General features: G+C 35.7%; 1 protein-coding gene across 1 annotated transcript in view; it reads left to right on the top strand.

Annotated features, from left to right (window-relative positions):
- The window catches only part of THSD7B (thrombospondin type 1 domain containing 7B), an 870,666-nt gene that overhangs the window by 635,771 nt on the left and 208,221 nt on the right, over positions 1-26,674 (top strand). Inside the window, exon 14 of the mRNA XM_032411208.1 lies at positions 2,804-3,067. Coding sequence (XP_032267099.1) covers positions 2,804-3,067 — 264 coding nt within the window. The remainder of the gene's footprint in view (positions 1-2,803; positions 3,068-26,674) is intronic.

Genomic DNA, 26,674 nt, shown 5'->3' with positions numbered 1-26,674 from the left:
AAGAACGGAGGAGTGAACATCCTTGGAAAGGCATAGTTTGTGATAGGCAGGATAATGAAAGTACAGAAGGGTACCTTTTCCATACCTGAAATGAAGAGTTTCAAGGATGGCTTTCTGGCAGGGGTAATGTATTAGTTTGGACCTGAAGGACGAGTAGGCATTAACTAAACAATGGAGGGAGGTTGGAACTTAAGAAAATTTCTGGCATAAGAAATTCAGAGGCCAGAAACCAATGAGTAATTTCCAGGAACTGAAAGATGCTCAGTATGTCTAGCTTGTAAAATGCCAGAGGCAGAACGGCACAACATGGGCAGGAGGCAGGTCCTAATGGTTTCGGTACTGCAGAGCCTTGATGACCATAGCAAGGGATCTAGACTTCATTCCATGAACTATGGTAAGTCACTGAAGAGTTTTCAGTAGATGAATGATGTGATCGGACTTCCATCTTTGTGAGCTACTTCTAGCTGCAGTGTGGGGAGAAGATGAAGGGAATATGAAGTAAAATGGCAATAAAATACTAGAAGAAGCTGTTGTGGGGATTTAATCTGGAAATTTGGAGATGGGCTATATACGGGTGGTATTGGTCAGAATGGAAATAAGGACTGATTCAAGAGATATTTAGTCATTTGAAATGATAGATCTTTGTCATTAAACAGATGCAGGTAATACAATAGAATTCAAGTGTGACATTTTAGATTTTGACTTGGTCATGTTGATATAATTGGGAAATGAAGATGGAGAAAGAAAGCCCCAGGTGTGAAGAGGTTGAGTATGGATTTTGCCAGGTTGAGTTTGATTGGCCCTTTAGGTTCCAGTCTGTAGCTCAGAAGCTTGAGCAAGAAATCTAGAATGGAGATAATAATTAAGAATTTAAGAGTTATAGAGGGTCCTTTAAACTCGATGGCTGAAGGTAATGGATCAGAAGAGAAGAGAACCTAGGGCAGTGCCCTGAGAAAGCCCATCAGTTAAGAGATGTAGAGAGGGGAAATAATGCAACAAACAAATGAGATCTTACCAGAGGAATGGAGGGGTAAGGGACAAAAAGGTAAGGTACAATGGAATTTGGGAAGGCCATTTCAACAATGATGGTGTGGTCAACATTCTGAATAATCATTAAATGATTAAGTCTGAAGGATAAGGTATAAAGATATTCCAGGGCTTCATTTGTTTTATTACTTTGTCAATAGTAAGTAGTTTCAAGGAATAGGTGGACTCCGAATCCAGGCTTAAATGAGTGAGAAGAGATTAGAAATTGAAGAGATGGAGAGAACAGTTTTTTATGGACATTGAAGAAGCACCAGAGACTTGGGTATGTTAAGTGCTGGTAGGAAGAAACCAGTCACCATGCATTGACCTATCTTTCAACCAGTAAATTCTCACAGCCAGAATGAGGCTGTGTTTCTCAAACTTTTTCTCATTAAGTGCTCCTAATGGTAGAGGCAAGTGTATACATCCTCCCAGAGAGATAGTGGCATGGGTGAAGCTCTTGCAAGATCATTTAAGACCTTGCAGGAATCCTTATTTATTGTGGCCATAAGTAACATGTCAGACCATAGAGCCAGTCATCCAGGCAGCAACTATAAAATTGTGTATAAACTATTTGACAATGAGATAATATCCCATGCATCAGCTTGAATCCAGCATTTCTAAAACACCTATAAACACTGGGAATAAGACTAATAAAGCAGCCTACTTCATTTTTTTTTTAATAACCAGCCAAGACTCAAGCTGATGACTTATTACTGAGGAAACAAAATATAATCAGTTAGATCTATTAGAAAATTTTTAGGAATCTAGTGGAAGTGTGTTGGCAGGAAAGTTGAATCAAGTTACATGCTGACTTGAAATGCCATTAAACATGAGTATCAAGTACTCAGAGCAGTGGGAAATGATTCTGCATTCTCATTACTCAAGGTCCATCACTAAAAGGTCCATCAAAGTCAATTGGTAAAGGTAAAGTCCTATTCTAGAATACTTAAATGAAAAAGGTATCTCAGAGTGGAAGCCATAGCTTTTTCTCAGATTAAATTACCCAACATTATTTGAGCATTTATTTCCTTTTATTGTGTCAGCATTTGTGAGCTTACCAAAATAACTTCTACTTTGTCTGCCACACCCCAAGTGACATCTAGCCTCACTCCAGGTCCATTGTATAGGATGATATCATTTTGTTCTTTGAATAAATAAACTGGTTCCAAAAATGTACATCAAAAAGAGAGGATGTTAATATTTCTGGGGTTTTGTTGGTTTCCCTGGAAACCATTAATTTCCAGGAAAACTGAGACAAGGTAATGTTTGTTCTTACCAAGTTATAGGGAAAATCATAATAAATTAACAAAAACTTTCTAGCTGTTGAGTCACTATAGCAAACATCTTTTAGTTTCTTTTTTTTTACCACTATCAACGTAAAACCATTTTTTAATTTTTTTTTCAAATTAACTATTTTTTTTAAGATTTTATTTATTTGAGAGAGAATACAAGCTAGGGAGCGGCAGGCAGAGGGAGAGGGAGAAGCAGGTTCCCCGATGAGCAAGGATCCTGATGTGGGCCAAAGGCAGACGCTTAACCAACTGAGTTACCCAGGCACCCCTCAAATTAATTTCACAGTTGCTTTGGGAATTGCTTCCATTGTCCTAGGATTTGCTTTCGTGGCCAAAAAAAAAAAAAAAAAAACAGTGGAGAAGGGCGGGGGAAGGCTATAAATATAGCCTATATTTGATGTTTAGTAAACACTAGTAAAGACAATGTGACTTTTAATAAAGCAGATGTGAAATTAATATATCAATGTCTCTTTTTGGAACAGGGAAAAGCAGGAAGAAAGAGAAATGCCAGGACTCTGACCTGTACCCTCTCATAGAAACAGAACTATGCCCTTGTGATGTATTTATATCTCAGCCTTATGGCAACTGGTCAGATTGCATTCTTCCAGAAGGCAGAAGGGAGCCTCAACGAGGATATCGGATACAAGGAGACAGCAAGGAATGTGGAAAAGGCATGCGCTTTCGAGCAATAGCCTGCTCTGATAAAAATGGAAGACCTGTTGACCCCTCCCACTGCAGCAGTTCTGGTAAGGAGATGGGTGAGGAGTAACAGATGGGAATATACACATACAGTCCAGGAGGTGTATCCAAGGTCTGGAATTACTGGCTTTGTTCTTTAGTAATTCTTTCAGTTCTCCTTTGTTAATAACACACTGCCTTTCATAAAATATAGGCATTTGGGATGCACATATCCATATTTCTGACTATTTGGCATATGATTATTTTGGATCTTTGACTCACCTCACTCTATACTTCACCTTTGGCTACTTGGTTAACTGTGGATGAGTGCAGTTGCTTTACTTCATTGGAAAAGCCATATTTAATACAAAATATATTTTATGGTGCTTTTTGGTTCTCTGATCATACATACAGAAAGCATCAGGCCTTGAATTTCTTCTAAGGTAGTTGACAAATTACCAATGAAAACGATTTTTTTGTTTTAATTTTTTTAAAAGATTTTTATTTGAGGGAGACAGAGCAAGAGAGGGAACACATGCAGGGGGAGTAGGAGGGAGAAGCAGACTTCCCACTGAGCAGGGAGCCCTATGGGGGGCTTGATCCCAGGACCCCGGGACCATGACCTGAGCCGAACGCAGTCGCTTAACGACTGAGCCACCCAGGCACCCCGAAAACATTGATTTAAAATGTTTTACAATGCAATATATAAGTATACCCAAACTAATAGAATAAAACTGTAGGAAAAAAAGTCATCTGGGAGAATTTTGTGAGCTGTTAATCGGGAAGAAGACTGCGTTTTTTGAACCTTGAGAGAATTTGAAAGATACGGGTAAATGAGGAAAAGAATGAGACTAAATATAGTTGGGATAAATGTTGATGGGGTTGCTGAGACTAATGATTATAATGGAACTTAATGAATTTCATACTCTAGTTTGTGGCTTATTTTTTTAAGACTAAAATGGTTAGGAATTTTACAGAATGTATGAAAGAATTCATGTTTGGCAAACTCTGGAGGAAAAAAGATTTTGGTCTCTATCATCAAAGTCTTATGTTCTAATAAGCTTTCTCAATAACAATGGTAAGTTGAATTCAGTTCTGTTATAGAACTCAGGTAAATGACAGTTTTGTCTTCATTGCCAATGGATTAGCTGTTCTTTAAGATATGCCTGTATCATCATATGAATGCAACTTGAGGCTTAATAACTTTTTAATTGTTGATATCATTGCTCTGCTTCCTGGGTTACTCTATAAAATTTTCTTCAGTGATTTGACTCAGAGAAACATTAAACACCTCAGAAACAAGTTGTGGACCCATTTTATGGAAGCCAAACCTGGTTGACTTTAATTTTTTTTGGTTTTTATATATGTATTGGCTTATTTTTCTAAAAACTGATTTTCCTTTTTCCCATTGAAATATGTTTGACTTACAGTGTTGTGTAAGTTTAAGGTTCCAACATGTCAATTTGATTTCTATATGGTAGTGATTGCCATTGTAGTGATAATTAGCACTGATATCACATTACAGAGTTATTTCTTAGTGGTTGGAATAATTAAGTTCCAGTCTCTTAGCAAGTTTGATTATAAAGCAATATTGGTGTGTATATTCACTATACTGTGCATTAAATCTCTAGGACTTATGTAGTACTCATTGTAAATTTAAACAGTTTGATGGCATCTGTCCTATCCACCCCTCCCCACCTCTCAATTCCTGGTAACCACCATTCTACTGTTTTTACAAGTTTGACTTCTTTAAATCCCACATATAAGTGATATCCTACAGTATGGGCCTTTCTCTGTCTGACTTACTTTACTTAGTGTAATGTCCTCAGGGTCTATCCATATTGTAACAAATGGTAGGATGTCCTTTCTTATGGCCAAGTATTTCATTTTTTAGATATGAGATGTATATCTATCATATATAGATCACATCTTTATCCATTCATCTGTTGATGGGCACTTAGGTTGTTTCCATATTAGGCTATTGTGAATAATGCTGCAATGAACATGGGAGTATATATATTTCTTGGATACTCTATTTTCATTTCCTTTGGGTATATACCCAGATGTGGGATTGCTGTATCCTATAGTAGATCGATTAATTTTAAATTTTATTTTATTATGTTAGTCACCATACAGTACATCAAAGATCAGTTAATTTTTGAGTAACTTTAATATTGTTTTCCATAGTGGTTGAACCAATTTACATTCCCACCAACAGTGTACAAGGGTCCCCTTTTCTCCATATCTCCTCAACACTCCTTATTTCTTGTCTTCTTAATTATAACCATTCTAACAGGTATATGGTGTTATTTCGCTGTGGTTTTGAGTTGCATTTCCCTAATGGTTAGTTATGTTGAGCATCTTTTCGTGTACCTGTTGGCCATTTGGATGTCTGTGGGAAAATATCTGTTTCTCTGCCTATTTCATAATTAGATTGAATGTGTTCTTTGTATATTTTAGATATTAACCTGCTATTGGATACATGGTTGGCAAAAAATTTCTCCCATCCACTGTGTTGCCATTACATTTTGTTGATTGTTTCCTTTGCTACGAAGAAGCTTAAGTTTGATGTAGTCCTATTTGGTTTTTTGTTGTTCTGGTGACCTATACAAAACATCATTACCAAAACCAGTGCTAAAGAGCTTCTTCACTACATTTTTCCTAGGAGTTTCCTGGTATCAGGTTTTATATTTAAGGCTTTGATCTATTTTGAGTTAATTTTTTGAGTGCTGTAAAATAGGGGTCCAATTTCATTGTTCTACTGCATTGTTCTCCCAACACCATTTAAAGATACTATTTCCTGGTTAGGTGTTATTTCTTCTCTTGTCAAGTATTAGTTGACTGAAAATGCATGGGTTTTATTCTGAGCTCTCGACTCTTTCATTGGTCTGTTTCATTTTTATGCCAATAATACTGTGTTTATTCCAATAGCTTTGTAGTATAATTTGCAATCAGGAAATGTGATCCCTCCATCTTTGTTCTAGCTTTGGCTATTTGGGGTCCTTGGTGGTTCCATTTCTCTATGTGAAGAATGACATTTGAATTTTGAAGCGATTACATTGATTCTGTAGAAGGCTTTAGGTGGCATGGACATTTTAACAAAATGCTTCTGATCCATGAACACAGGTTGTTTTTTCCATGTGTTGTATCTACTTCAATTTTTTTCAAGTAAGTTTTGTGGTTTTCATTGTACAGATCTTACACTTGGTTAAATGTATTACTGGGTATTTTATTGTTTTGGTGCTATGGTGAATGGGATAGTTTTATTTTTCAGATGCCTCATAATTAGTGCATAGTAACGTAAATGATTTCTGTGTGATTTTTTTTTTTTAATATCTTGGAATTTTACTGAAGTTGCTTAGTTTGAATAGTTTTTTGGTTGAGTCTTTGACATTTTCTTTGTACAAAATATCAACTGCAAATAGTGAAATTTTACTTCTTCCTTTCTGATTTGGATGCCATTTTTTTGGTTTTGTTTAATTTCTCCAGCTAGGACTTCCAGTACTGTATTAAGAGAGGTGAGAGTGAGAGGGCAATCTTGTCTTTTTCCTGTTCTTAAAAGGAAAGCTTTCAGTTTTTCAACATTGAATATAATGTGAGCTGTGAGTTTGTCATATATGGCTTTTATTATGTTGAGGTATGTTTCTTCTATACACAATCTGTTGAGGGTTTATATTGTAAAAAGATGTGATATTTTATCACATACTTTTTTGGCATTTATGTTTATCTCTTATTCTATTAAAGTGATGTATTACATTTATTGATCTGTGTATGTTGAATCATCCTTGAGTTGAGGGGATAAATCCTACTTGATCATGGTGTATAATCTTCTTAATGTGTTCTTTATTTCAGTCCCCTAATATTTTGTTAATTTTTTCATCTATTTTCATAAGTAATATTGTTGTATAGTAGTCTTTTCTTGTAGTGTCCATATCTGGCTTTGGCATCAGGCTAATGCTGGCCCTGTAGAAGGAGATTGGAAACATTTCCTCCAGTTCATTTTTCCCCCCCTTTGGAAGAGTTTGAGAAGAATTGGCATTAATGTTTTTCTTAAATGTTTGGTAGAATTCACCAGTGAAGCCATCTGGTCCTGGGATTTTCTGTATTGGGAGGTTTTTGATAAGTGATTTAAACCCTTTATTCATTATTGACTTGTTCAGATTTTTCTAATTCAGTCTTGATAAGTTGTGTGTTTCTGGAAATTTGGCTCTTCTAGATTATATAATCTTTTGGCATGTAATCATTCACAATAGTCTTTTATGATTCTATATATTTGTGGTATCAGTTATGACGTCTCCTCTTCCTTTTCTAATTTTGAGTCCTTTTTTCTTAGTTTAGCTAAAGGTTTGTCAATTTTGTTTTTAAAAAGTCACTTTCATTGATCTTTCCGGTTTTTCTGATCCCTATTTCATTTATTTCCCCTCTGACCTTAATTAGTTCCTTCTGACAACTTTGGACTTAATTTGTTCTTTTTCTAGTTGTTTGAGGTGTTGACTTAGTTTGAGATCTGATTTCTTAATGTATCCATTTATTGCTATAAATTTTCCTCAACTATTTTTGCAGGATCCCATAGGATTTGATCAGTTGTTTTTCCATTTTCATTTGTTTTGAGTCAACTTTCTTTTTTTCCCTTTATTATTATGTTCAGTTGAGTTAACTTTCTGATTTCCCTTTTGATTTCTTTGGCCCATTGGTTGTTCAGAAATTTGTTGTTTAGTTTCAACATATTTGTAGACTTTCTAGCTTTTTCTTACTAATTTCTAGTCTCATACCATTGTGGTCAAAAAAAAATTATGATTTCATTCTTAAATATTGGTAAGTATTATTTTGTGTCCTATTCTATGTTCTATCCTGGAGAATGTTCCATGTGCACTTGAGGAAACTATATATTCTTCTATTAGATGGAATGTTCTATATAGGTCAAGTCTGTTTGGTCTAAAGTATGGTTCAATTCTAGCATTTCCTTGTTTTTTTTTTTTCCTGTTTGGGTGATCCATTACTGACGGTGTGGTGTTGAACTCCCCTACTGTTTTTGTATAATTGTCTATTTCTCTCTTCAGGTTTGTTAGTATTAATACATTTAGGGGCTCTGATAATGGATGTGTATACATCCGTTGGTATATTCTTGATATATTGACTCCTTTACTAAATAATCTTGGTTTCTTTTTTTTATTTTTTTGGCTTGGAGTCTCTTTTGTCTAAGTATTGCTATCCTTACTTTCTTTTGGTTTCTACTTGCATGAGATATATTCTTCTGTCCCTTCAAAATTTGAGTGTATGTGTGTCTTTAAAGGTGAAATGAGTCTCCTGTAGGCATCATATGATTGTCTTGTTTCTCTATCCGGCCATTCTATACCTTTTGATTGATGAATTCAACCCATTTATACTAAGAATGAATATTGATATGTAAGGACTTACCACTGCCAATTTTATTATTTGCCTCTGGTTGTGTATCTCTCAGGTATTTTTCCTTTTTCTGCCTACCCTTATAAATTGGTACTTCTCCACAGTGATATGCTCTGTCTCCCCCTTTTTTATGCTGATTAATCTACTCCAGACTTTTGCTTTGCAGTTATGATGAAGCTTACTTAAAACTTCTCACAGATAAAACTGTCCATTTTGTGCTGGTAACTAATCTCCATTTGCCTATGGAGTCTCTACCCTTTCACCCCTCCTTTTTGTATATCTGATGTCACAGTTTACCACTTTTATGCTTTACGCTTTTATGCTTTTCAATAAATTATAGTCACTATGATCATTTTTAATACTCTTTAACTTTTATACTATACTTCTGTGGTTAACACACATTCTAGCAGAGTTAGTTTTCTAATTCTATTTTTCAACTTCATCAGACTGTTCTGCACTTTGATATGTTTTCCTGTCTCTGATTATCATCTTTTCAGCCCACCTTGAATTCTTTTCAGCATTTTTTGCAAGTCTGTTAGTGGTGAACTCCCTCAACTTTTCTTAGTTTGAGAAAGCCTTTATTTCTTCCTCCTATCTGAAAGATAACTTATGGATCAGGTATTCTTGGCTAGCAGTTTTTATCTTTTAACACTTTGAGTATGTCATCTATGTGTCATATACTCTCTCCCGGCCTATAGAGTTTCTGCTGAGAAATCTGTTGATGGCCTAATGGGGGATCTTTTGTAAGTGACTTCTTTCCCATGGTTGTCTTTAAGATTCTTTACCATTGATTTTTTTTTTTTTTTTTTTTTTGACAGTTCCAATATAATATGTCTTGGAAAAGGTATTTTTGCATTGAGGTAATGAAGTCTTCTGTCAGCTTGCTGGATATGTATATTTAAGTCCTTAGGTTTAGGAAGTTCTCAGCTTTTGTTTCTTTAAACTCAGCCTACTTTTGCCATTTGTTTCTATACACCAATTTTATATGTTCTTTATTACCTTAAGTTTGTAGTTCTTTTTCTTTTTCTTTTTTCGTAGAGACAAAGTTAGCAGGCACTCACATGGAGGTGCGGACGGGCAGAGGGAGAGAGAAAATTCTAAGCAGGCTCCACGCCCAGTGCGGAGCCCAGTGTGGGACTCTGTTTCACAACCCAAGATGAGGATCTGAGCCGAAATCGAGTCAGATGCTTAACCAACTGCGCCACCTAGGCACCCCTTAAGTTTTTACTTAAATTCCAGTTAACATACAGAGAAATATTCTCAGGTATATAACATAGTGTTTTTTTGTTTTTGTTTTTTAACACTTCCATACAGTACCTGGTGCTCATTACAAGTGCAATCCTTAATCCCCATCACCTATTTAACCCATCCCCCCACCTACCTCCCCTCTTGTAACCATCAGTTCTCTATAGTTAAGAGTCTGTTCCTTGGTTTGCCTTCCTCTCTCTATTCTCTTTTTTCCCCTTTGCTCACTTGTTTTGTTTCTTAAATTCCACATATAAGTGAAGTCATATGGTATTTGTCTTTCTCTGACTGACTTATTTTGCTTAGCATAATACTCTCTAGCTCCATCTATGTCCTTGAAAATGGAATAGTAACATTCCATTATGCATATATCCACATACACATACATACATACATACCACATCTTCCTTATACATTCATGAATTCATGGACCGTTGGGCTGCTTCCATAATTTGGCTATTGTTGATAATGCTGCTATAAACATCAGGGGGTACGTATTCCTTTGAGTTAGTATTTTTGTGTTCTTTGGGTAAATACCTAGTAGTATGATTGCTGGATTGTAGGGTAGTTCTATTTTTAACTTTTTGAGGAATCTCCATACGGTTTTCCAGAGTGGCTCTATCAGTTTGCATTCCCACCACAGCAAGAGGGTTCCCCACTCTCCCCTCATCCTCGCCAATACCTGTCTCTTCTGTTGTTCATTTTAGCTATTCTGACAGGTATGAGATGATAACTCATAGTTTTGATTTGTATTTCTCTGTGAGTGATGTTGAGCATCTTTTCATGCATCTGTTAGGCATCTTTTCGGGTCTTTGGCCCATTTTTTTAATTGGATTACTCATTTTTTGGATGTTGCATTTTAGGAGTTCTTTATATATTTTGGTTACTAACTCTTTATCAGATACGTCATTTGCAAATACCTTCTCCCATTCTGAAGGTTGACTTTCAGTTTTGTTTCCTTAACTGTGCAGAAGCTTTTTTAATGAAGTCCCCATAGTTCATTTTTGCTTTTGTTTCCCTTGCCTCAGGAGACCTAGCTAGAAAGAAGTTTCTAAGGCCAATGTCAAAGAAGTTACTGTCTGTGTTCTCTTCTAGGATTTTTATTGTTTCAGGTCTCACATTTAGGTCTTTAATCCATTTTGAATTTATTTTTGTGTATGGTGTAAGATCGTGGCCCAGTTTCATTCATTCTTTTGCATGTTGCTCTTTAGTTTTCCCAACACCATTTGTGGAGGAGACTGTCATTTTTTCCATTGGATATTTTTCCTGCTTTATTAAAGAATAATTGACCATATAGTTGTGGTTCATTTCTGAGTTTTCTATTCTGTTCCACTGATCCATGTGTCTGTTTTTTGTCAGTACCATTCTGTCTTGATGACTGCAGCTTTGTAATAAAACTTGAAGCCTGGAATTGTGATGCCTCCAGCTTTGTTTTTCTTTTTCAGGATTGCTTTGGCTATTCAGGGTCTTATGTGGTTCCATACAAATTTTAGGATTGTTTATCCTAGCTCGGTGAAAAATGCTGGTGGCATTTTGATAGGGATTGTATTAAATGAGTAGATTTCTCTGGGTAGTATAGACAATTTAACAATATCTGTTTTACCAATGCATGAGCATGGAATGTCATTCTGTTTCTTGGTGTCATCTTCAATTTCTTTAATAAGTGTTCTGTAGTTTTCAGAGTACAGGTCTTTCATCTATTTGGCTAGGTTTATTCCTATGTATGTCATTGTTCTGGTGTAACTGCACATGGGATTGATTGCTTAGTTTCTCTTCATTATCAGTGTAGAAATGAAACCAATTTCTGTACATTGATTTTTGTATCCTGCAACTTCACTGAATCTATCAGTTCTAGCAGTGTTTTGGTGGAGTCTTTCAGGTTTTTCTATATAGAGTATCATGTATCAGCAAACAGTGAAAGTTTGACTTCTTCCTTGCCGATTTGGATGCCTTTTATTTCTTTTTATTGTTTGATGGCTGTAGCTAGGAGTTCCAGTACTATGTTAAATAAACGTGGTGAGAATGCACATCCCTGTTTTGTTATTGGCTGTAGAAGAAAACCTGTTTTAGCTTGTTAAGGATAATGTAGCTGTGGATTTTTCATACATTGCCTTTATTATCTTGAGGTATGTTCCCTCTAAACCTACATTGTTTGAGGGTTTTTGTCATGAATGGATATTGTAGAAAAAGCATCTGACAAAGTACATCTATTGAACCATTTGTTTACTTTTGGGTGCACGTGTTAACTAGCAATCTGGATCCTGTGGTGCAGTATGCCAAGGCACTTTTGTTCTGTTACAGATGTCTAGTTATTAAAAAGAGAGAAAAGACTCCTACTGTCATGATGCTGAGGTCACCTACGTATTGATTTAGTCATTCATTTGATCAAAACCTGTATAATGAACACGAGCTTTGTACCTGGTCTTCTATGATTTGGGTGCACATTTAAGGGGAAGTAGAGTACTTGTGAAGTTTATTGTCTAGTGGGGGATAAAAATAAAAGCAATTTCTGGTCTTTATTAGCTGTTAGGATGCTGAATATAAAATCTTTAAATAAACTTTAGGAAAGTCCTTGCTGAAGTGACAAAAATTTGAGACGTGAAGTACGAGAAAGAAGCAACCACATGAAAAGTATATACGAGATCATTTCAGGTAGTGGAAGAAGCATGTTCTAAAGAGTAAAGTAGGAAAGAAGTTCTGGCAGCAAAACAAAAGAAGCTCTGTGGTTTGAATATAGGGAGTGAGAGGATTCTGTGAAATGAGTTTGAACAAGTAGGCAGAATCTTGTGGGACAAAGCAAGGAGTATGGATCTAATTTAAGTATAATCATATGTGAAAATAAAGGGAGGTAATATCCAATTTAGGTTTAAACTATTTTGACATACAGTAGGTCAGTTTCAGGCATACAGCGTAATGATTCAGTATTTGTATATATGGTAAAATTGGAGCAATAAGTCTAATTAACATCTATTAGCATATATAGTTATAATTCTTGTGATAAGTTTTAAGACTTAGAACTTTCAAATATACAATAGATTATTAACTGTTTTGTATATTACATCCCCATGACTTATTTATACCTGGACGTTTGTACCTTTTTACCCATTTTGCCTATTCCCTATCCCCTACCTATGAAAACCACCGGTCTGTTTCTTATATGTATGAATTAAGTTTTGCTTTTGGGGTGTGTGTGTGTGTGTGTGTGTGTGTGAGTGGTAGTTTCCCCCACACACATATAAGTGAGCTCATAAAGTATTTGTCCTTCTCTCTGACTTACTTCACTTAGTAATGCCCTTAAGGTCCATCTGTGTTGTCACAAATGGCAAGTTTTTTGGTTTTTTTGTTTTTGTGCTAGATGATGATGTTCTGTTGTTCATTTCTATCCTGTTTACTCATCCATCAGTGGACACTTAGGTTGCTTTGCTATTGGAAATAATGCTGAAGGGCACATGGGGGTGCACATATCTTTTGAAGTTAGTGTTGTGTTTTTTTTTTTTTTTTCCCGGATAAATACCAGAAGTGGAATTGAATTGCTGGATCATATGATAGTTCTATTTTTAATTTCCTGAGGACCAATTATACTGTTTTCAATAATGGCTGAACCAATTTACATTCTCAATAGTGCACAAGTGTTCTTTCTCCACATCCTTGCCAATATTTGTTATTTCTTGTCTTTTTGATAATAGCCATTCTCAGAGACATGAGGTTAGGTATCTTCTTATGGCTGTGATTTGCATCTTCTAGATGATGAGTGATGTTGAGCATCTTTTCATGTATCTGTTGGCCATCTGTCTGGGGGAAAAAAAATCTATTCAGATCCTCTGCCTACTTTCTAATCATGGGGTTTTGATGTTTTCTTTTCCTGTGTGTGTGTGTGTGTGTGTGTGTGTGTGTGTGTGTTTTAGAGGTTGGTTGTTTTGCTACTGAGTTGTATGAATTCTCTATTTTGGTTATTAACCTCCTATCCTATATATGATTTGCAAATATTTTCTCCCATTCTATAGGTTCTTTCCATTTTGCTGATCATCTCCTTTGCTTTGCAGAAGTCTTTTCAGTTTGATGTAGTCCCAGTAGTTTATTTTTGCTTCTATTGCTTTTGCTTCTTGTGTCAAATCCAAAAAATCATTGCCAAGACTTATGTATAGAAGCTTATCACCTATGTTTTCTTTTAGGAGTTTTATGGTTCCAGGTCTTACACATTTAAGTCTTTATTCCATTTTGAGTTAATTTTTGTGTAGGTGTAAGATAGTGGTCCAGTTTCATTCTTTCCATGTTGCTGTCCGGTTTTCTCAACAGTACTTATTAGAGACTGTTCTTTCCCCATTTTATATTCTTGGCTCATTTGTCATACATTGACATAATTGACCACATACGTGTGGGTTTATTTCTGCGCTACCTATTCTGTTACATTGATAGATGAGTCTGTTTCTAATACCAAGATCATACAGTTGTGATTAGCTTTGTAGTATAGTTTGACATCAAGCATAATATCTCTGGCTTTGCTTTTTCTCAGGATTGCTTTGGCTATTTGTGGGTGTTTGTGGTTCCATGGAAATTTTAGAATTTTGTTCTATTGCTTTGAAAAATGCCACTGAAATTTTGGTAAGGATTACAATGAATATGTAGATTATTTTGATTAGTATAGACATGGTAATATCCATTCTGGTCTGTCAGCCAGAATTTCTTTCCATTTATTCTTTTATCAGTGTTTTATAATTTTAAGTTTATAGGTCTTTCACCTCCTTGGTTAAATTTATTCCTAGGTTTTTATTCTTTTGATGTAATTATAGATGGGATTGTTTTCTTAATTTCTCTTGTAGTTCATTATTATTGTGTGTGTATATATATACAGGAATGCAACTGATCATAGATCTGTATATTGCATTTCTGTATCCTGCAAGTTAACCTAATATATTAGTTCTTACAATTTTTTTGTGTGGAGTCTTTAGAGTTTTCTATGCATAAAATCATGCATCTGCAAATAGTGACAGTTTGTTTTTTTTTCCTTTCCAATTTGGATGCCTTTTATTTCTTGCTTATTATCTCTGGCTAGGACTTCTAAAACTATGTTGAATAAAAGTAATGAGTGGGCATCCTGTCTTGTTACCGAACTTTGAACAATTTCCAGCTTTTTATCATTAGGTATGATGGTAGCAGTAGGCTTGTCATATATGGCCTATATTATGTTAAGGTATATTCTCTCTATACATACTTTGTTGAGAGTTTTTATCATAAATGGATGTTGTATTCTGTCAAATGCTTTTTCTGCATTTATTGAGATGATCATATCCTTTTTATCTTTGGTTTTGTTAATGTGGTACATCACGTTGATTGTGTGGATGTTAAACCATCCTGTCATTCCTGGAATATGTCTGACTTAATCATGGTGTATGATCCTTTTACTGCATTGTTGAATTCAGCTTGCTAATATTTTTAGGATTTTTTGCATCTATGATCTTAAGGTACATATATATATTTAATTTGTTTGTTTTCTTAAAGGGTTGCCCTTATCTGGTTTGGGTATCAGGGTAATGCTGGCCTTGTAAAATGAGTTTGGAAGTTTTCCCTCCTTTTCTGTCTTTTTGAAAGACTTAAAGAAGCTTCGTATTCTTTTTTGTATGTTTGGTATAATTCACCAGTGAAGCCATCTGGTCCTGAACTTTTGTTTGCTGGGAGGTTTTTGATAACTGATTCAATTTCCTTACCAGTAATTGATCTGTTCAGACTTTCTATTTCTTTATGATGCAGTGTTGGTAGTTTGTGTGTTTCTAGAAATTTATTCATTTCTTGTATATTGTCCAATTTATTGGCATATAATTGTTCATAGTAGTCTTTTAAGATCCTTTGTATTTCTGTGATACCAGTTACGTTTCCCTTCCATTTCTTACTTTGAGTCCTTTTTCTTGGTGAGTCTAGCTAAAGGTATGTTAATTTTGTTTATCTTTCCAAAGAACTGGCTCTGGGTTTCATTGATCTCTTCTGTTTTCTTTTGAGTCTATTTCATCTATTTCTGCTCTGGCCTTTGTTATATTCTTCCCTTTAACTTTGGACTTCACTTGTTCTTTTCTAATTTTGGGGGTGTAAAATTAGGTTATTAGGTTTTTCTTGTTCCTTGAAGCAGGTACTGACCACTATGAACTTTCCTCTCAGAACTGCTTGAGCTGCATCTCTTAAGTTTTGGTGTGGGTATTTCCATTTTCATTGAACCAGAGTATTTTCTGATTTCTCTTTATTCCTTCTTTGACCTACTAGTTTTTCAGTAGCATGTCATCTAATTTTCATGTATTTGTCAATTTTCCAGTTTTCTTCTTTTAACTTGTAGTTTTATACTGTTGTGTTTAGAAAAATGCTTGATGTGATTTCAATGTTTTTAATTTTAGGCCACAAAACAAGTTTTACTAACACATGATTTATCCTGGAGAATATTCTATGTGCACTTGAGAAAAATGTGTATTGTGTTGATTTTTGGATAGAATGTTCTGTATATGTCTGTAAAGTCCATCTTGTCTAACAAGTCTAATGCCAATATTTCCTTACTGATTTTCTGTCTGGATTCCCTATCCATTGATGTAAGTGTAACATTAAAATTTTTAATTAGTATATTCACCCATTATTTCTAAGTTTTTCTTGATACATCTATGTGCTACTTCGTTGTACATGTTATATCCTCGTGCTGTATTGACCCTTTTATCATTATATGAACTTCTTTTCCCTTAAAATCACCTTCTCTTAAAAAATCATTTAAAAAATCCATACTGTGTATAGCTTGACTTCAAAGGGGCAAGGATGCATTGGAGATGATTGCAGTAGTCATGGTATAAGGTATGATTTTAGGTTAAACCAGGATGATAACAATAAAGAAACAGAAAAAGTAGTTCTAAAATAAAAATTTTTGGTAAAATTGGCAAATTTATTGTAAATGCCAGTCATCTTTTTTTATCTATTGATCTGTAATTTTTTACATCTTTTTAATTTAGAAAGTTATTTCAAGTTAAGAGTGTATCCTTGAGAAAGAGATGTAACTGAATTTGCAGAGCAACAGCAAAACCTATTAGAGAATCTAAGATTTTTACCAAATGAAAATAGCGCTTTGATCAAGACTTAACAATAGCCTTTATATTTGTGTTAAGATAATTCTATAGTACGTCTTTCAAGAGATTTTTAAAAAGAGTAAGTGGCAATACTTGATTTTGTCACCCCTAGGAATGAGACACACCCCCATCTATCAAGGCAGAGTGGTGAGGGTGAACTTAACAGCACCAATAAAAACATAGGTTTGGTTTTGTTTTGTTGTAATATGAGTTCACTCATTATGAAAAATTCTTACTTTATGTATAAACAGGCACAGAGCAGTGACCTGAATCTGGCTGTCTTAATAAGAACAGTGAAGACTTTGGCCTTTTAAGCTCTTACATGGATTTCTCTTCCATCTGCATCTCTAAGACGAGCAGAATTCCCCAGGATTATGTCATAAATTTCTTCATGAGGGTAATTATTCCTCATGCTAAAGTGTCCTTTGTGGACCCTGGTGGTAGAAACAGCTATGGGCAATGCAATCTAGTAAGTTCTCAATTTTCTATTCTCATAGATCCCATGGATGATTCAGACAAGTCTGTTGACTTCGGGAACAGCACTATGGGGGACTAATATTAAAATTGCATTTTATTTTTTAAAATTAAGGCATTCCTGTTTATGTCCTGTCCGCAATTGTTGGTTCCTGTTGAGTCCCACTATGGTTTAATGCCAAAGTATGTATTTCCCAAGTGTGGGACAACAGGCCAGAGGTTGACTGGAATTACCTAGTTCTTGCAACAAAATAGCATGTGCCAAAATTAATATAGTTGAGGTGAGTTATTTCCAACTCTGTTTCTTAGTCTAAGAACAGGATGTAAAAGCATACAGAGCTTTCTTTTCTCTGTTGCTCTACCTTCACCCTTCCCTTCAGTTGGTTCTCTGAGAGGAGTTAGAGAAAAACTGGATATGAACAATCAGTCTACTTCATTACTTCGTATATCCCTTACTAGTCTTTGTTTTTCTTTATAGTCCACTTAATCACCAACCACAATATTGTCTATTCACTTAAAAATTGCTTATTATCTCTTTCCTACCAGTAGATAATAGAGTTCCAAGAGAAATAGCTGCTTTTTTTTTTTTTTAAGTAAATACACAGCACCAAGAATAGTGCCCAAAATTTAGTAGGTTTTCCACATTTTTGAGTATAGGACTGAATCCTCAAGCCTTCATAATGCTTAGTAATTTTCTCTTAAGTATTTCTCAATCTTTTCCTTTTATCCTAAAATCTAATAATCCTGGTAGTAGATGTTCAAGTATTTTGCCTTGACCTATCCACCTGACATCTATCACACCAGGAGCCATCAGCCATCATACTAAAAAGCAAGTGTGACCATGCAAGTTCTCTGCCTGCACTCTTTCCTGGTCTCCTCTTCACAGCTCCTAAAAAGGAATGACAGCTCCTAAAGAGGACATGACAGAACATCCATGATTAGTATACCTGGCATGCTTTTTCTCCTCATTTCAGGAGATTCTTTGCTCTTTGGATTAAGACCAAGTGCTGCCTACTCCAGGAAGTATTTCCCCTATTTCCACTCCCAGGGGAGGTGAGGGGATCATTCTGAGGATTCCCATGATTCCTTGTAATTCTTTTTATGACTGTATTTACCTTTTTTTTCTTTTTTTCCTCCATGTAGATTTATTTTTTTCACACAATAAAATTAGAGCTCATTGGGATTCAGGACTAAATCATGTTCATTTCTTCATCCCTAATGTGTAACAGTGTCTGGCTCATCAAGGCTATCAGTATAGGTTCACTGAATGAATGGAAAGACTAGTGTAGACATGACATGAGTTAACACAATGAGCCTTTATAGAAGTTCTAAAGTGTGTATGTGCATTTGTGTTTTAATCTTTAGGTAAAAGAGCTATGTATAATGAACATAGATCCATAGAGCAGTCAGCTGGGCTATACATGGTCAAAGACTACAAGAATACCAGGTTCTACTGCTCTACTTTGCCCTTGATCTACAGTTGGGGATTAGAGGAAATGAAGTTCTATTGCTATAGATGGACAAGCTATGTTTTTCAAAGAATGGAAGAATGTAGAAAAAGATTTCCAAGTGATTCAGTGATAGCTATGTACAATTTTAATTCATCAAAGTGAAAAATGAAAATGTAATCTGTTTTATAGCTGATTCCAGATGGATTATTTTTAATAGGCCATTAATTATCTTTATTAATATTTCATCCAGAGATAACAGCATTTTCAGCTTAACTATTACAGCAATTTTATTAACTTGCTCCTATATATAAAGAGATAGCAGACAAAGCAAAATAAAAAAAACACTGATTTAAAGAACAATGTTTCACATATTTGCAGTTACTGGAAAAAATATTAATTCAATCTTAATACATTTAGAAAGTTTATATTTTATGTGTAAGTACTGAATTTAAAATACTAAAAAATTGTTACAACTACATATAGACAAGTTTATGTTGCCTGAGCTGATAGAGCATGTTCAGGGACTGAAAGTTAAGATTTTTATTAACTGAGGTGGTTTATCCAGCATTTTACAAAAGTATCTTGGTAAAGGTTTGTTTATAGCAAAGATGAGACAAACTTGTTAAACTATTGTGAGCTATCCTCAAGTCTACCACACAGGATGGATGAAATAGTTAAGCCCCACCCTCAGTTACAGAAAGACCCATTTTAGCCATCCTCCTATTTTGCCAAATGACCTGTTGCCTTTGTCCTCTACATCTTTGTTTCTTGTGACATTGAAAAGCTCTTCAAATCACCACTCAGGGAAGAATTAATAGCGCCTGTTTTCGGAAAAGAAAAATTTGACAAGATGAATGTTTCTGTGGTTTTCATGTTGAAATGGTACTTTTTTTTGTTTTAATAGTGTTGCTTTAAAAACAAATGAATACAATATTGCTGCTTTAAAGACATTTCTCACTTCTACCCATGAGTTTCCATCCCAGTTGCTCTCCCTTTTTGTTGTTCAAACTTCTTTCACCTACGTTGACTGTAGTGGTTGCCCATCCACTGTCCTCGCTGAATCCTTCCTCCCACCACCTTTTTTTCTTCCCATTTCAGAGGCATCTGTCCAAAAGACAAATGGAATTACCACTTTCCTAGGTTGACATGACTTTAAAACCTGTGGCCCGGATGCCTTAGCATGACCAACAAGGCCTTTCATGGTTTTACCTTTTTTAGTCTCTGAAGCCTTACCTCTCATCCTTCCCATGTTTCAATTCCAGACTTCTCAGGTTCTTGCACATCTCAGCACCTAGGACGCACTGCCCTAGGGCCTTTGCCTTTTGCACCTCTACATTTTATTTCTGCTATGACTTTAATTCTTCCACTTTACAACCTACTTCTCTGGTTAACTGCTAATAACCTTTCCAGACGTGCATCAGAAACATCACCTCCTCTAGAAGACCCACAAGCTGACTCACCAGTCTACCCTCCCTCAACCCCTAGAGCCCATTAAGAGTTCAGAATATCTGTTATCTCTTGGAGACTTCTCACATTTCAGCTACTTTGTTGCTAGCTGATCCTGCCAGAGGGTGACCTGTGCTTCTTGAGGGAGGGACTGTCTACTCATCACTCTTTCCTCACCAACATCTGGCAAAGAGTCAGCACATCCTGTATACTCGATAATTAACAAAACATGATGTAAATCCATGCTTATGTGGAAAGAATTTTAATGTACGTATGTTCCTTATGAGTGCCATAACAAAACTGCAAACTTGGTGACTTAAAACCTTTATTCTCTCACAGTTCTAGAAATCAGAAGTCCAAAATTCGTTTCACTGGGTCAAAATTAAGGTCTCATCAGGGCCATGCTCCCTTCAAAGGCTCTAGGAGAGAATGTGTTTCCTTGCTGTTTCCAGTTTCTGAAGCTGCATTCCTTGGCTAATAGCCTCTTCCTGGGTCTCCAAAGCCAGTGGCATAGCCCTTTGCTTCACTGTCTCCTTGCTTCCTTATTCTGTGTCCAACCTCCTTCTATATCCCTCTTAAAGGACACTTAGGATTATCTAGCCTGTGCTGATAATCCAGGAGAATCTTCCCATCGCAATATTGGTAACTTAGTCACAACTGCGAAGTCTCTTTTGACATATAAGGTAACATTCACAGGTTCTAGAGATTAAAACTAGGATATCCTCGGGGGCCATTATTCAGCCTACCACCGTATGTTAAGGCTGTTAAATTTTTGAAACTAAGCTTTTTAAAAGATGTGCAAATTAAAAATAATTGGAAACGTCTCAAGGGTTAGAAACATTCACCTAGGGTTATGTTCTTTCTTTCTTCCTGTGTATAGGGTCTAGTGTCCACACAGGGGATTTATATGAATGATACCACAATCTGGAAAATTACTTGGCAAAACAATGCTGAAGTGTTGTAAGAAAAAAAATGGGGCTTTTGGTTATTTTTTTTTTAATTTTTTTAATTGTTACGTTAATCCCCATACATTACATCATTAGTTTTAGATATAGTGTTCCATGATTCATTGTTTGTGCATAACACCCAGTGCTCCATGCAGAACGTGCCCTCCCCAATACCCATCACCAGGCTAACCCATCCTCCCACCCCCCTCCCCTCTAGAACCCTCAGTTTGTTTTTCAGAGTCCATCGTCTCTCATGGTTCTTCTCCCCCTCCGATTTCCCCCCCCTTCATTCCTCCCCTCCTGCTACATTCTTCTTCTTCTTTTTTTCTTTGCTTTTGGTTATTTTCTTGAACAATGTATAGAACTTGTATTTCCATTTACTTTTTTGTTTTGGGTTTTTTTGGTTTCAGAGTATAAGGGATCCACTTCTATCCAGGTACCATATTGTTTATTTCTTATTTTCTAATTTTGACCTATTTATCAATTAATAGAGACCAAGTCTTAGTGATAACTTCTCATTTGGAGAGAAGAGTCTACTACTAAAAATGTTTGAGGAACTCCTAGTCCAGGAATTCAAGTAATGAACCACTGTTCCCAATGCAGCCCTTCATTTGTTTATTCATTTATTCTTTTAACAAACGTCAATGAAACATTTAGGTTATATCAGGCTTTTTTCTATATAACAGTATATAAAGATGAGTGAGTAATACTCAGAGATACTCTAATGCAGGACTGTTAGGAGGACTTCCAAATTTGGTGTTATCCCCCTTCTCTGAGTCAACGTACTTGGTTTTTCAATTACAAGGAAACAAAAATTTCAGGACATCAACCAGTCTATCAGGGGAGTGGGGAAGAGAGACCTCTCTGGTGTCTCTTCTTAAAAGGGCACTAATCTCATTGTGAGGATCCCACCCTCATGACCTCCTCTAAGCCTAATTACCTCACACATACCATCATCTTGGGGCTTAGGGCTTCAATATCTGAATTTTAGGGGAACAGAATTCTTATGATAGACTGCTAATGGATTTGCAGTTTTCTTGGGGGGGGGGGTGACAATAGTATTCTAAAATTGATTGTGGTGTAGTAGTTGTACAAGTCTGAATATCCTAAAAAATTGTGCACTTTATTATGTGAATTATATCTCAAACTTAAAAAGTTAAAAATAAACTTTAAAAGTTAATGAGGAATTTATAATTGAAAAGAATGGTTTAATGTAAAATATATACATGTTTATGTTCATACACACATGTATATATAAATGTATACCTACATATATTCACACACCTATCTAAAATATTGGCATTAGGATTCTGACTCATCTTGAGGATTTTCCTGAGAATCTCTTTCGATGAGAATAGACTTGGAGGGGCTCCTGGGTGGCTCAGTGGGTTAAGCATCCAACTCTTGATTTCTACTCAGGTCATGAACTCTGGGTTGTGAAATCAAGCCCAGAGTCAGGCTTCATGCTCAGCAGGGAGTCTGCTTTAGATTCTCTCTCTCTCTCTCTTCCTTCTGCCTCCCCCCCCCCCCAATAAATAAATCTTTAAAAAAAAAAAGTATACTTGTAAATAAGTAAACCTAATTAAATACAGAATGTGCCAGAAGAGAAATATGAGGAGTGCTTGAGGAAGTCCACGATAAACTAATTCTGGGATGATTTTTGTAACAGTGTCTCAGAGAAAAGAGATTGGAACTGGGTCTTAAAGGAGGAAAGTGGGCGTTGTGGTTTGGTAAAGGTGACTAGTTCTGTATAGGTAGGTGTTAGAAAATGAGGTTGGAAATACAAGTTAGAATTAACTTGTGTAGGAACTCAAATAGTAGAAAGACTGTTATTCAGGGTACTATTTGTAATGTTTGAATTTTTTTTAAGGGCTACACCGTTGGAACTTTTTTTCAGGGATACATATCCAATAAAGTTCCATTGTTAACTAAAATTATTTTTATGATAAAACTTAAATATTATCAACATAAAACAGAACCTCCTTATGTTCATGGGACAGAAGCTATATAAAGCTGAAAGAGATGTAAAATATTAAATGTTAAAACTTGAAATCTGTTCTCTAAGAAATACCCACAGAGTTTAAGGGTCTTAGTTACACCTGTATAACAGCTTTAGGACAGTAGTTCTTAACCATTTCACTCCAGGGGCTTATATACCTCATAATGTTTGCTAGGACACACTCATCAGTAGTAGATGTTCCCAACGGTTGCCCTCTATGTGAAATTGCTTGAGGATAAATGAAACCAGGAGACCTCGTTCTGACTCTACCTTTAACTCTCCCACTGATTCTGCAAATCTCAAACTGTTAAGCATTGTTGCTTTAGAAATAGGCTTGTTAACCAAGGCTCTGATAGGATTCCAATTTTATTTTGAAAGATCATTTTGGCTTCAGGTTTGAGGTTGTGGATTAGATAAAAGAAAAATTAAAGGTAGAGAAACTAGTTGGAAGAGAGTTGTAGTAGCCCCTGTGAGAATGAAAAAAGGCAGAGGCCATGGGGGAGCACAGGGAAGAAGGTGTCTGAGAGTCAGAGGGAACAGTAGTAGTGAGAGGAGGAGAAATGGCAGAATCAGCTATACTTTTGAAAACCTGGGTCAGGGATGGATGCGGACACTGGCAAGAATATGAGTACAATACAAACTTGAGAGTGGAAAGTAGAGCACTCAGTTTCAGACAGTTTGTGGGCTGGTCAGAATAATTAAACATGTTAAAATAATTGAAGATATTTGAAGTCAGGAGAAAGATCACTAATTATACATCTGAGATAAAAATATTGGCAGAGCATTGAGGTGGCAAGGTAGGTGATAAGGGCGATGTTGAGAATAGGAAGAGATTATCTTGGCCAGAACACTAAGCCATCTTTCTTACATGGGTTGATGAGAGAAGAGTCATCCACCTTCTGCTTAAACCTCCTCACTGACTAGAAACTATTCTACAACAGTCAGCTGAACAGCTGTAAAATTGGAAAGCTCTTTTTAAAATCTAAATGGAGCTCCCTCTACTCAATGGTTCCAAATTAACTTTATTCAATTAAAAAATCTAAAATATTGTCTACATAAGAATATAAAGGTATTTCAGAAATCTGTGTGTACACACACACACACACACACACACACTATATAGTGTGTGTGTGCCCCCTACATTTTTAAGTTTATAAGCATTTTATTTTCCAGGCTAAACATAGAGTGTTTTATACTCTAGCTCATATGCAATATCTGGCTCTTGATTATTGTGCTCATTTTTCTCCAATGTGTTTCCATTTGGCAGTAAGTTCTTAAATGATGGTTAAAGGAACATGGTGTGCCAATGTCACTTTCAACCACACATTTCATGTACCATCTGCTGCAACCATACTGGACTTCCTCCCACTGCTCCCCACATACTGTCTGCCCTTGAATGACTCCTTCCTTTGCCTATTATGTTCCTTCCTCAGTCGTCTTTTTAAGGTGTTTCTCTTTATGGTGAACTTCCATTCATCTTTTGAACCCTCAAGTCCATTTCTTCAAAGAGCATTTTCCCCAATTTGACAGACCAGTTCTGTATTCTCACAGAAATATAGTCATACTTCCATGTAAAACATGACTTGTATTAGATTTTATCTCTTTACATGTTTTTCTCCCTTTCCAACTTATTAGTGTCCAATTCTTAGGTCATTAATTCATTAATGCAGGACCTATTTATCGAACACCTAGTATGCATCAAGCACTACACTACACCTTGGTTATGTAGTGTTAGATAAAACTTACGTGATCCTTGCTCTCAAGGGCCTTGTAGTCATTGACATATATTAAAATATATGCCCAGGAAATATAATTTCAAATCATCCTAAGTGCTAGGACAAAATTGATTAGGGAACAGAGTAAGAGGGGACATCATTTAAAATGGGTAATCAGACAAGGCCACTCTAAGAAAGAAAATATGATCTAAAAAGTGAAGGATGAGTAGATGTTTAATAGGCAAAGAACAGGCTTTCAGCCAAAACAGATGCTCAGCATTTCTTGAATAAACAGGAGTACAATACCCTCATTATTATGTTGTATTTACCCATTTTCTCTGGGTCATTTAAATACTATTTTGTGCATGTTTTGTTAATCATCTTAAATACTTCCCAATATATGACGTTTACATTAAAATAAATGAAATGCATAATTTGTGTAGTGACTACTGATGAATTTTCAGTTTGTAGCCAAATCAGAAAGTCTTGTTTTTTAGGAACCACTATAAAGTTTTGTATCCCCCCATTCTGAGTACGTATGTTCAGTTGCCTTTTGGGTACCATAATGCAGAACTGTGCTTTTTCCTATCTTCTTTCTCCTATTCTTAGTTGTAGCTCATTATTCCAGCTTGTTAAGCGCTCTGAATCTTGATACTGACATCCAACATATTAGCTATAACTCTCAGCTTTATATCATCCCCAGATTTGATAAGCATGCCATCTGTGTCTTTATCGAAGTTGTTAATCAAAATGTTGTGCAAAAAGGACCATTCAGCCCCCTTAGCATTCAGCCTGGAAAATAAAATGTTTATAAATTTGTAAATGTGGGAGACATTATATTGAATTATATATACTATACTGAATATATATATATATTTCCAGATTTGTTGGAATACTCTTACGTAGACAATATTTTAGATTTTTTAATTGAATAAAGTTAATTTGGAACCATTGAGTAGAGGGAGCTCCATTTAGATTTTAAAAAGATCTTTCCAATTTTACAGCTGTTCAGCTGACTGTTGTAGAATAGTTTCTAGTCAGTGAGGAGGTTTAAGCAGAAGGTGGATGACTCTTCTCTCATCAACCCATGTAAGAAAGATGGCTTAGTGTTCTGGCCAAGATAATCTCTTCCTATTCTCAACATCGCCCTTATCACCTACCTTGCCACCTCAATGCTCTGCCAATATTTATATCTCAGATGTATAATTAGTGATCTTTCTCCTGACTTCAAATATCTTCAATTATTTTAACATCTTTAATTGTTCTGCTCAGCCCACAAACTATCTGAAACTGAGTTCCCCACTTTCCACTCTCAAGTTTGTATCATACTCTTGCCAGTGTCCCCATCTATCCCTGACCCAGTTTTCAAAAGTATTCCTATTTCTTCCCACATCCCTTATCCTCACATCTAAGACTGTTAAGTCCTAGGAGCTACATTCCAGATTTATCATCAGCTATATTCCTTCCCACTGATATCATCAGTGAAAGTAGCAATCAATAAGTTTTAACAGTTTCTCCTGAATATTGGAGCCATGCCTAGGAAAGGTGAAGAGTAAGATATTAGCTTTTCAAGTATATGTGCTATATGTTAGGCATTCTGCCTGGGGGCATTGCCTACGTTATTTCATAACCTCCGTTTACATGGAGTATAATCTCAGGGCCCACACAGCCCAGTCTTGATAACTGTATCACACTGGAGGAAATTCAAGTATTTTAAATCTTTTCAGATTCTCCATGTGATACAAAGAAGTGGAACCATGGATCATCATGCACAGAAATTTTAAATATACTGTTTTTCCCATTGCTGCCCCATCCAGTGTCCACTGCAGGGCTTTGGGCAGGAGAAAAATAACAGGTATCTTGAAGGTCATTATAATTTTTTGTGTCCTTGTATTTTATGT

The sequence above is a fragment of the Phoca vitulina genome, unplaced genomic scaffold (genome assembly GCF_004348235.1).
Source record: "Phoca vitulina isolate PV1807 unplaced genomic scaffold, GSC_HSeal_1.0 scaffold1, whole genome shotgun sequence".
Lineage (NCBI taxonomy): Eukaryota > Metazoa > Chordata > Mammalia > Carnivora > Phocidae > Phoca > Phoca vitulina.
Note: the sequence above shows the minus strand (reverse complement) of the source record. Positions and strands in the feature narration are given on the sequence as shown.